The 12,428-nt window shown below is 41.8% G+C and overlaps 1 protein-coding gene across 1 annotated transcript; it reads left to right on the top strand.

Moving 5' to 3' along the window:
• The first annotated feature begins 697 nt into the window (after positions 1-697).
• On the top strand, positions 698-11,862 carry fbln5 (fibulin 5). The gene is made up of 11 exons (XM_041061079.1): positions 698-1,117; positions 1,284-1,338; positions 1,614-1,662; positions 1,844-2,125; positions 6,884-7,006; positions 7,559-7,675; positions 7,893-8,009; positions 8,163-8,285; positions 8,805-8,931; positions 9,095-9,290; positions 11,084-11,862. The coding sequence occupies exons 1-11, from the start codon at positions 1,074-1,076 to the stop codon at positions 11,243-11,245; spliced, it is 1,395 nt and encodes a 464-aa protein (XP_040917013.1). The 5' UTR covers positions 698-1,073; the 3' UTR covers positions 11,246-11,862.
• The last annotated feature ends 566 nt before the right edge of the window (positions 11,863-12,428 follow it).

Raw genomic sequence — 12,428 nt, 5'->3', positions numbered from 1 at the left:
GTGGCGTTTTTCCTATTTATAGGCACTAAGGAAATTCTGGAAGTAAAGTGCCTGCATTTTTGCTAATTGGGTAGTTGTATAATCATGATTGTAAATGGTTGATATAAATATATATATATATATATATATATTTACAAAATGTAAAAACTGCACATTTAAAAAGTTTTACCTGACCAGAGCTGGCCAGCTTTAAAGTGAGCTGCTCTACATTTTTGTATAAACTTCAATCAGCCGCTGCATACGGAATGTTACAGGGTTTCTCCAGGTGTATTGATAAAAATGTATAGAAACTGTAAATCTTCACTATAAAAGAAATTTTGTAGATGTAAAATCTGAAACTCGGAGGTGTCAGAGAGGAGTTTGATATCCTTGAACTTGGATGATCTTTAACCCAGGTTAGTACCCGTGACTTAATTGGAATTTCGAATCAAATAAAGGTACTGCAGACCCCTGACTGGTGCTCATTTTGTCATTTCTTTTTCCAACGCGCATTCCTGCAAACCAGATGTGGCTACTACTGCGTGGATAGCTTGGTTTGGCCGCGCCAGATGTTCAGAGTTATTCAGCTGTATGTGAAGGAGTTGCGAGGAGCGGGGGGGGGGGGGCTGTTTATATCTTTGGAAAACAGACACTCACTGTGTATGCTTTATGCCTTTTTGCCCCCCAACAGGCCAGGAGTAGCCGCCTGCTGGAGTGAGTGCGTCGCTGTGGGGCCGCTGTCTCTGCGCGCTCTGACTGGAGGGGGCTGGCTCTGCCTGATTGAATCCAGCTGTTGTGGAAGTGCTCGGAGGGGGCCCGTCAATTTGCATTGCTAAATAATCTGTAGAGCCGACAGAGTGGGGCAGAAACGGAACAGTCCATTTTGAAAAGGCATTCCTGCAACACTTGGTCAATGTACCGAAGCCTCAGCTCGATCAGGCAGCGGTTAATGAAAACCTGGTGTCGGCTTTCGCGTAAAGGCGCATAGTTGGGGGGTAGTGAGAGCCCTGCTGGGTATTGGCGAGGGGATTCGGGGAGAATTTACGGGTCGTCTGAATCTTTCCTTTGAGAGAGCTCAATAGAAAACATAAACCATGCCTTTTGAAATACGTGGCTTCAGGTTTTGCTCCTCGACAAGGTCAGTAACCTTCATTTTACTTTCTTAATCGTGGTTTATCTTTGCGTAACGGACTTAGTTGAGCTGTTTTTGCTTTAGTTGTGTGTTTGAATGAATATGCAACGAGATGCACAGGACGTGCTGGTTTTTCAGCGACGTTTAAAAACTCTATATTCCCTCTTTGCAGGATGTTGGCAGCTCTGATATTTATTCTGCTTTGTATCCAGCCTGGACACGGACAGGTAACACAACACCTTTCTTCAGGTTTCCAGAGATTTCATTCATACACACCAAGGTCATGGTCAGAGTCAGCAAAAGTTGTTGTGCCAGCTGAGTTTAATGTTGTCAACGACAGACAGAAAGTCAAAGCTCGGCAGCATGTGACAAATCAAACTTGTACTAATTGTGTTTTCTCGTAAATTATATTGCATGAATAGATTTGTCGCAATTTGTCAGGCATTTCAACAGCTCTGAAGGGAAAACACACTCAAACCTCCTCTCGATCATCTCTCCACAGGCCTGCACAGAAGGTTTTGCTTATGACCGCAGGGCAAGACAGTGTATAGGTAAGTGACATGACTTCTACTGTCTCATAATGTGAAAGGTTAGGTGTTGGTCATGTTATCAGAAATCACATCTGGAGTGGCGAAGCAACAACAGTGAAGTGTGAAACAGAACACGTTTCCAATGAATCACAAGCCCACAGATGCAGGAATGTCCTTATCAGTGCACCGCTCTGTGTTCCAGATGTGGATGAGTGCCGTACCCTGCCAGATGCTTGCCGAGGAGACATGCGCTGTGTGAACCAGAACGGAGGCTACCTGTGCATCCCGAGGAGCTTGTACAACCAGCCGTACAGACCGGAGACCCCGGTTCTGCCTGATCCGGTTTACCCGGACACATCGGTTGGTTTCTCGGACACCTTCCTCCCTGCTCCTCCCAGATCTGTGGAGCCCAGCTACCCCAGAGTGAGAAGCACTGCGCAGTGCATCCTGGGATATACTGCTGCAGAGGATGGCACCTGTAATGGTGAGTCCGTGTCTGCAGACATGCCCCCTGCTTTGTAAATGTAATCCATACAGGTAAGCAGTGCATTCCAAATCCTACTTAAATAGTAGTGCAGGAGTATTATCAGCAAAATGCACTTAAAGATTCAAATGCAAAGGTTTACTAATTCTGCAGAGAAATGGCCCCTTTGACTGATAAACAGTTATTTTATATGACATTATTAGATTGTTCAAACTAATGCATCAATGTGTAAGCAGCATTTTACTGATGTAGCTGATTTACACTGAATACAATGAGGTAGTTCAGTGTAGTGGTTCCAGACCCAGGGTTTGGGTCCCTTCCAGAGGGTTGCCAGATTAATCAGAGGGGTCCTGCGATGATTAATGGTGTAGGAAAGAAGGAAAAACAAAAAAACATTTTTCCAATACAAAAATTGTCATTCTTTGTATTTTTCTCCTTTATAACATAATTTTACTTCTTTGAGACCACAAAAAAAAAAAAACAAAACATTTAAATGAAACCATCTGAAAAACTTTAGAGAGGAAATTTCTCCTTGGTGCAACTGCTAACAACCCACAGCCATCAGTATCATCACATGGAGCCACACACTTTTTTAAGGGGGTTTCAAGCCAGAAGTACTGGAAACAAGCAGATTACTTTTTAGCGATGCATTGTGTTTGATAGATTTTCCATGCTAAAATATTAATCTGTAAAGTAACCGCTACTACTTCAGGACAGTTCATAAAATGTCAGTCATTTAAGACTAATGCACAAACAGCCATTACATCCTGTTGTGTTGCAGACTTCATTTTATACTTGTCTTGAAACCAGATTTAAAAAGCAAAAGGAGCCAAGTCTGTTGGTCTTATTCATCAAATGTTTTTTTTTTCCTAAAGTCCTGCTCATTGTTTTCATTTGTTTGCTTATGTTTGGTTGTTCACATTGGGTCAGCATGTTCTCCCATTCATCACAGCCAGTGAATGCAGCCAATGCGCCCGGGGTCAGTTTGATATTTCTGCAACCACAGTGGTTACAGAGTGAGACTGTGAGCCTTATTAATGGCCAGTTGCTTGCAAGAGACACATGGGTGGAAGGTGTCTGTCTTCTGCTGCAGCTGTTTGCAGTTTAAAGCCTCTTTGCTGAATCTTTGCAGTGACTCCGCTTGAAAGATGTGAATGCTCTGAGAAAGACAGTCCAGACATCTGCCACCTCCTGCTGTTTATCAGATGTTACAGTGAAACTCGATGGTCGAGGTGACACGAGGGGAAAGGCGATAGAGGCCAGAAATTCAGTGTAAGTCGTTAAAAATTGTGGTTGAACTCCAGGGGAATGCACGAATCCGTCAGTTCACAGGGACAGATGTTTTTTGATGCTCGATGGAGCGGCCTGTCTGCCATCATCCAGCCGGAGCACAGGGGCATTCATCTCCTCACACTGAGGAAATTTATGCTTTCTGATTGATTCTGTTGCATTTCACAACCGCGAAAGATCCCAGCTGTCACTAAATACTAAATATCAGATGTTCCCCCCAGCTGTCTTAAATACATCTTAACATAATTACCCCACTGTGTCCAGCAGGGACAAGCTGTTGAAAATGGCCTCCTTAACGTCCATTTGGGGTGTTTTTCTGTCATATGGGATGAATCATGGATGGAAAATGTACACATACAGTACAGTTTTCTCCCTCTAAAAAGAGCTTTAGAGTTTAGGTCATGCACAAATACGGCCTGTTTCTCTTTGCAGGGGAGACAGCCTGTCAGGGAATCGGCTCACAACCTTGTTTGGGTAAACTGCACCATCAGAATGCCAAAGATGAAGTCATTTGTTGCCAAATCTGTGCCCGAGCCGGGCCTGGAGAACAGGCATGCCTCTGTGGGGGCCAATTGTAATGAGCCCTTACACCCCTGAAGGCTGGTGTGTGTGTGTGGGGTGATGTAATGGGTTGTTGATTGATGCAGCTATAGGGCAGAAACTACACAGACTGTGACTTCCTGTCTGAGCTTATGACAAACATGGCCTTGTCTCAAAGTTAATGGCACTATGCTCCATCAGTGTCACTAATGGCACCAGTCTGGGAGAACAATAGAAAAAAAGAAAACATAGCTTTTGGGTATGCTTTGTTTTTACAAGGTCAGATAGCACGAATAGTTGCCTTTTATAATCACTTTTATAGTGTGTCACAGTATTATCCCTCTCTGTGCCAATTTCTGTAATTCATCCTTGCAGGAGTTTACCCAAATTACAATTACAATTTTTTTTTTTTTAAATCTTCCCTCAGTGGTTTCTAGACATGCAGATAAACTATAACCTCCATTCTTCTAGGAAGGTTTTTTCACAAGTAATTTCTGAACGTGGCGGCAGGGATTTTCTCCCATTCAGCCACAAGAGAATGAATGAGGTTGGCCACTGATGTTGGGCGATAAGACGTGGCTTGCAGCTGGCATCAGAGTTCACTCAGTTGTTGGATGAGTAAAATGATGCTGTTTCTGGAAAGAGATGTTGCTGTGGAGAGTTTTTGTTTTAGCTATGCACATGTGATATGGTGCTAGTGATGGCTACCACTTTGGTCCAGATGGAAATATCTAAATGACTGTTGGACAAACTGGCGTGTAATGTCATATTCATGATGTATTCAGGCTCAGCTGTACTTTGTGTTTAGTGCGAATTAGCAAATGTTAGCATGCTAAACTGAGATGGTGAACACACACGTATATATGTGTATATATCTGTCTTGTCTTGTGTTTTTCATTTCACATAGGGACTGTAATATTCATTTCCGCTCATAACTTGAGTTTTGGGTATTTTCATGTTTTTACTTGAGCTGAGGGATTACATGCTCCTCTGTGGCTTGAGAAAAGTTTCCAACCTTGTGGGCTTTATAAAAACCATCGGATAAACTAAAAAATGCAGGATAGTAGACCTGAAACCCAGACTGTTTGTTGCACATGTCTCGTTCTACAGTTTAAGTTGCTTACTGTCACGTTCAGTGTTCAGGTTTTTTCCATGCACTATGAGAGGAGATGATGAACTGAGCTGACATGTTAATCTTCTTTGCAGCCAAGAGGAGCTGGCTTTGTCTCATTCAGAGCCACTGGAGATTAGTTTGAATCCGTTTGTGTACAAATTTGGTGTCAAAATCTTTCAACTGTTGAGTTTTCTCAGTTTTCCTACTTGTGACTGATGTTCAGGAATTTCAGACAAAACCCATCTGTCATGTCTTCTCTGAAGCTAATCGGGACTGTCAGCTGCAGCCCCAAAGCTCGTGGGCAGCTCATGAAACGGTCTATATAAGGAGCTGAACTGAAACGCTCCTGTAGTTTGTGTTTCTGTGTTAGAGATCTGCAGTAAGCCTACATATGGGGTGCAGATGAGGGCCATTCAGAGAGATTTTGACTGGTAAAGGCAAGCAGGTGCCAGGGCCGTGTAGCTGTTGGCCTGTGGCCGAATGCTCCGGGCCTCCTCCACCCACATGAAGGACCAGTGGTCCAAGTTGGCACAAAGGGCAATGGTCCCAGTGACAGACGTTATCGCTTATCATAGCTGCCTGTCCAAACAAAAAGCCAGGCTCCCACCCACTTCCCTCCACTGGTTTTCTAGAGATTGGTGACTTCATGGTCTGAGAACCATGAACAGAGGCTGGAATTTGTGATTTGTCATATCCTCATAAGGAAATGTGGCTGTTATGATTTAGTGTGTGAGCTGCTCCAGGGCTGTCAGAGGAATTCATACTGTAATCAGAGAAATCTCTAATCCTGTGCAAAAACAATTGTAAGTTGATAATGTATTGAGATATTAACTGTTGTGTTAAGAGTTTTTTAAATACAGGGTGGTGAAAACCCGAGTGTTGGAGAAACAAACTTTTGACCAGACGTGTGTCTGTGCAATCCCCAAGCCAGCAGGAAAAATCCTAGACTACTGGACGTTCGTTTGAGCAAGGCACCTAACCCTCAACTGACCAAAATACAAAGTGGCTTTCTTAGAATGAAGCGCATTCGCAATCGTAAAGTTTTGTGGGTGCGGGATAAGAGTAAGTTGTACGAACAAAACAAAGTTCTTCCTCAGGAAAACAGTTTGTGGCTGAAACAACATCAAATGCGTACAGAATCCAGGAAGAACTGGGAACAAGAGAGAGGTGTGTGGGTCCTTTTGAGTTTTGTTTGCTTAGAATGAAAGCAAAAACAAACCAACAAAAAAAAGAGACAAAGAACTAAGGCTTCACGCCCACATGGAAATCAATATTGCCAGTGTGCCTCCACCTCGTCCTGGCACTCATGCATTTTTAAAAGAAATATACGGGACTCACTGGAGGAAATATTCTTCTGTCCCGTTATTAACTCACTGCTTAAACGGAGGCACTCCAGGTGTCGCTTTCTTGTAGCTTTATCAAACTTAACCAAAAAACCAGGTAGGTAATCTAATATAATCACACTGAAACAAAAAGGAGTATTATCCTGTCCTGTAATCCTGTAATAAATGTGTTCAGAGTTTTTAATTTAAACATAATAAGCATGTACAAACTATTACCACTATCATTGAATATATGTAGTTATGTGTTTTTAAGTTTTTAGTTTAGTCTCTGATTATAAATTAAGATATTAGTCATAATATTATTACTTATTTCTTACTTACCTTAGAGTGACCTTATGTTGTTTCGTGACCCATATGTGTGATGTGGCTGCTGTAAGCTCAGCACCGTCAGGAATCAACAGATTTTCTTATAGAAAGAAAGAAAGAAAGAAGGAAACGATTAACAACAACATCTCCTCTTCTCGGTTGCAGACATTGACGAATGTGAGACAAACTCTCATCACTGTAACCCCACCCAGGTCTGCATCAATACATCAGGTGGCTACACCTGTTCCTGCACTGAGGGATACTGGCTCATTGGTGGACAGTGCCAGGGTGAGTGAACTGTTGTACATTAATGTACCATTATCACATTAACTGTGAAGGAGCGAGTTTAACCAGCTGACTTCACAGCTGTGAAAATCAGTTTACAGAGATTTGAGCTTGAGGAAGATAACTACCATTGTTGCTGTATATCAATGCGGTTACTCACAGAAACTGCTGAACAAAACTGTGGGGCGTTTAAGGAAGTTTTCCTTAAAAGCACCTATAAGACAGAGTTATCATAACACCACCTGCTGACCTGCAGCTTTTATTAGCTGGTGCCAAAACAGCAAATGACAAAAACACATTCAGATAATTATTCATTGATGAAGTGGTTTATTTTTATCAATCAGGGTTCTGCAAATTGATTATTAAAACACTGGAATGAATGTAATGGCCGTCTTGAAGCTCCAAACTGGAACTGGCACTGAGGTAGATTGAACATGATTTGTAGTTAATGGCTCAAATTGTGCAAAACCAGAAGCATTGTTAGATAATGTAGCGTAACAATAGTAAACATACTGTTTTGGTTCATAACCAGTCTGTCTTTTTCTTTTTGACCAGATATTGATGAATGTCGCTATGGTTACTGCCAACAGCTGTGCGCCAACGTCCCTGGTTCTTACTCCTGCTCCTGCAACCCAGGCTTTCTCCTCAACCCAGACAGCAGGACCTGTGAAGGTATCCACACACACTCACACACAGAAACACAGAGGCAGAACACATGCACAGGTACTCTCAGTTTAACACACCATCACTTTCACCCACAAGCACACACATGCACGGGCAAGCACATTGTTTCTGTTCTGTCTTTGCTGTCACACAGATAAACACACATGCAGACTCCCAGGATCTGTTCCAGTGTCACGTTAACTACTCTCCACTCTTTTTCCTGCAGATGTGAATGAGTGTGAGGACGAACCTTGCAGCCACGGCTGCTTCAACACCTACGGCTCCTTCATGTGCAACTGTGATGAGGGATTCGAGTTGGCGTCCGATGGCACTTCATGCATTGGTAAGCAGAGCAGTCCGTGTTTTTGAATTTTGTTGGTGCCCAACAAGTGAACATAGCGTTTAAAAACATGTAAAAACATGTTGACCACTGAGTGATCCTCACAGTGTTTTTCTGATGAGCGTTGATCCTGCCTTTTTTTTTTATTCCCTGTAGACTTGGATGAGTGCAGCTTCTCTGAGTTTCTGTGTCAGTACAGATGTGTGAACACACCCGGCTCTTTCTCCTGCATCTGTCCGCCTGGATATTATGTCTATGAGGACGGCAGGAGCTGTGAAGGTAAAGCTCAGGGCAGCAGATAATGACAGTTACTGCTGCACAGCGACTGAATAACTATTCGTTTGTAAAGTTAATGTATCAGCAGCAGTTTGGATGCATTGTCACGGACAAATATTTGAATATTTGCATCATTGAATTATTTTTATCAGGAAAGCTTTGAACATAATTTAATCATGTTTTACTTTGATCTGTTTCGTCAGGAATATTTTTCATCTGTCCCCTAAAATGTTGCTAATTTGAGGTTTTAATCTGGTTAAGGTGGCGCATCTGTAGCTACAAAGCTACACTGAACATATTTAAGGAAAATTAAACTGCCCTTTAGACTCGCTGCACACGTTTTACATCTTTACTGATCAGTTTTTATATCAGCTAATATTTAAAACAGGTGTTGCCTTATGTAGTATTATTATTTTGTATTCTCACTAACCGTATTGTTGATGTTTTCTAAATATTGTTTGATGATGATGATGATGATGATGATGTTTTAACTGACTGATTGTTGTGTGTTTGATTTTGAAGATATCAATGAATGTGACACTGGTAACAACACCTGTACAACAGCACAAGTATGTTTCAATTTCCAGGGAGGCTATACATGCCTGAATCCTTTACAGTGTCACCCTCCTTACATCGAAGTTAGTGACAAGTGAGTTTCTACTCTCATTTTCCCCACGACCGTTTTCGATCCTTTGAGTGCACCTTAATCTGTGTTCCCTCACAGAAAGTTACAGCTAGTTAGTCAGTTAATTATTTGTTGTATTCCCGAAAACCTAAACTGCCCCCCCCCCCTTGTGTCTCCACCTCTGCAGTCAGTGTATGTGTTCAGCTGAGAACCCTGCCTGCAGGGACAAACCCTTCACCATTTTGTACCGACACATGGACTTGTCGTCGGGGCGCAGTGTGCCTGCAGACATCTTCCAGATGCAGGCCACCACGCGCTACCCGGGCGCCTTCTACATCTTCCAGATAAAGTCGGGCAACGAAGGACGAGAGTTTTACATGAGGGTGAGTATGTCTGAGGTGAATTAGACGCTTCGCTAACCTGTAGATATGAAGGTGAAGTAACAGAGTTATAATACTGCTGAAATGTCACAAACAGGCTTTAACACCTCAAAGGAGTTAAATGAGTCCTTCTTGTAGGTAACACCTTATTTTAAGTCCTTCTACTCATAAGCACTAAGTATACGTTTAATAAATGTAACACACCTTAATATAGATGTAAGCTGATATAGGTCTTTGTTGTAATTGTAATAATATAAAATAAGTCATAATGCCCTTGTATGTGTTTAAAACGATAAACTATTAAATGTTTATGTACTGACAATAAAGACTAAAGAGGGCAAGTTAAAGTAAAGTGTTACCAAAACGATAGTTTTATGTTTCTGGCTTCAGAATATTACTTCAGTTTATCTACAATAAAGAGCAACAACTGGGAGATGAGAAAACAGCGCCACCTACTGAAACTCCATCACTGCAAGATCCAAGTAAACTGCAGTCGTGTGTGATTGTGAAATAATGTGTAGAGGTGCAGAGACACCACAGCTGCCCAAAGATGTTGCACAGTCTATGATCGTGCTTGTGCTTATCGATTGAAGGACAGCATGATCAAGTTTTATCAGCTTTAAAATCCACTTCACCACACTGTGGATTACAGTCCTGCTTCAAACTGCAGTTCAACACCAGCCTGAACAGCAGTGTTCTGCAATCACTCTCTGCCTGAAAGTCTCAAATCTGTTTCACCTCTGAGGCGTGATCACACCTGTGCTTTACTGCACCTGCAACCACACTCACTGCTGATGTCACATTGTACTGACATGCCCCCCCCCCCCCCCCCCCCCCCCTCTGGGGGTACACTCCTACATCACTGCAGCAAGGTAAGGACTTAAACCACCAGAGGTTAGCAACAACAAGAGCTTCACGGAGTGTTAGGTTAGTGATTTTAAAAGGTTTTGGTCTTACTCTTCTGGCCTACAGATCTGTCACCAGAGGGTAAATATCCAAACACACCTTGGAATAGCTTTATGGGTTTTTGATCCTCAGCAACATCATTGAGCATCCATGTGCATCACAAAATATCTGCCCCATACTGTGAAATCCTTCATATAAGCGTGTAGATTTATTTGAGTTTATAAAGCTCACATACAAAATGAAATCATTTTGTTAAAGGTATGATTCTGAACAGAATCTGAATATAAACCACAGCAACATAAATGATTAATCTCTAATATCTTTCATTTCCATACCCACAGGCCTTTTTCTCAGAAGACATCATGACATGTTAAAGTAGGACGAGCACAGGGAGACACATATTAAGGTTACTTATTAAAGTCAGAATGGTGTGGAAACATATTTATATACCAAGTAAACACAGACCTGCAGCATAAAGCACCTGAGCGTTCAGTGCTGTGTGCAGCCAGTAGATGGAGCAATAAGTGTGTGTAATGTCTGTAGGAGGCTGATTTTGTAGCTCAAATTAGTTAGACACGGACACAGGACGTCTGTTGAACAAGAATTCAAAGCTTCTTTGTTGTGTGATAAAATGTAAAACATGATATTTTCTAACATCCTCTTGAGTTACACTTTGTTATCCTTGTTTAAACAAACCCTGAACTGACCTCTTACTCCATGGAAAACACATTAACTTTCACTGACTTTGTGCTTGTGTTTACAAGCTGGAAGTGATATGACGAGGCACTGAGCCATGAATTTCCTCCACTGTGTGCAGCTGTCACATTTCACTGTTTCCTGTTCTTCATTCCTCACATTCCTCCTCCATCTCTGTCTCCTTTATCTCACAGCAAACCAGTAACGTGAGCGCCACGCTCGTCTTGTCGCGGCCAATCAAGGGCCCGAAGGAGGTGGTGCTGGATTTGGAGATGGTCACCGTCAACAACGTCATCAACTTCAGAGGCAGCTCCATCATACGTCTGACGATATTCGTATCAGAGCACCCGTTCTGAGAATCCCAAATGAAAAACCTCATCGCCCCAAAGAATCAAGTTGCACTGAACTGCAGCTGATGTAATGCTCAGTTCTTTGAGAAAGCTCATCACCTTTTTTTTTTTTTTTTTTTTTTTTTGAACGTTATGTCATCCTCAATAAAGACACGTCCGATAAAGACTCAAGTTCTGCTGATGGGAAAGCATCCCTGTGCTCGAATCCCCACCCTGGTTTAATGGACACTGAGCTTTTAATGGCTGTAATATGTACTTTGGACACAGAGGGATATTTATGGTGTACAATTTCTGATCCTCTATTTAGAAAATGACCTGAAAACGAAGGAAATCACCCTCACTGAAACTCACTGTATCCTCAATACAGTTTTTTTTTAAATGAGTTTCCCCAGTTCTCTATCTCTATCCCCTCAGATAAGCTGTGAATGTGCCTGAATTCAAAAGCTATCATTGAATCATACTTTTTTTTATGTGACAGGAGGAGAGCAGGTAATCTGAGCAGAAGTGTAACTGTGCATTTGGAGTGGCAATATTTGAAATAATGTTTGAAATTATGTTGTAATCAGTCATTAACTGAATTATTGATCACAGTTTCCTTTAGACCAATAAATGTCTTCACCACACAACTGTCCCTGGCATGAGCAGGCGTCTGAGCTCTTGAAGCTACAGCAGAGTTTGGGATTATAATGTAATATTTTTGGGGGAGCTATGAAGAAATTGTTGGATCAAACTGAATCAAACAACACATTTTGGAGACACTGTACCGGCTTAGGAAGATTTGGGTGGGACAATATGGCAAATTTGGGGGATTTGGGCGCAGAATAACATTTTTTAGGATTATAACAGATTTCTGATTTGGGGGTACTAGCAAATTTAGGGGTTACATCATTTAAATTACTTAAATTATTAATGAGGGGAATACATTTTGCGAATATATCAAGTAATTTTTGAAGCATGGGACCAATTTTTGGAAACGAGTGATCAGTTCTTTTTTTTTTTTTTTTTTTGAAAACTATTTATTTGGGACCCAGAGACGTTTGACTGTTGTTTTTGCTTTTAAAATTACTTTTTTTTTTTCTCAGTAAGAAGGTGTCGGAGAGCACACAGGAATTATAAGTCGGGTAAAGAAAAAATCAAAACAGAAAGCGCTGCTGTCATGGCTGTTCGGGGAAGGCAGCGCAAACACACA

Source organism: Toxotes jaculatrix, chromosome 17, assembly GCF_017976425.1.
Source record: "Toxotes jaculatrix isolate fToxJac2 chromosome 17, fToxJac2.pri, whole genome shotgun sequence".
NCBI lineage: Eukaryota > Metazoa > Chordata > Actinopteri > Toxotidae > Toxotes > Toxotes jaculatrix.
The sequence above is the reverse complement of the archived record's forward strand: the minus strand, read 5'-3'. Positions and strand labels throughout refer to the sequence as shown.

Coding starts and splice junctions, on each gene's coding strand:
- fbln5 (XM_041061079.1), top strand. CDS start 1,074: ATGCCTTTTGAAATACGTGGCTTCAGGTTTTGCTCCTCGACAAG. Junction 1,339..1,613: donor TCCAGCCTGGACACGGACAG/GTAACACAACAC, acceptor ATCTCTCCACAG/GCCTGCACAGAAGGTTTTGC. Junction 9,291..11,083: donor GACGAGAGTTTTACATGAGG/GTGAGTATGTCT, acceptor TTTATCTCACAG/CAAACCAGTAACGTGAGCGC.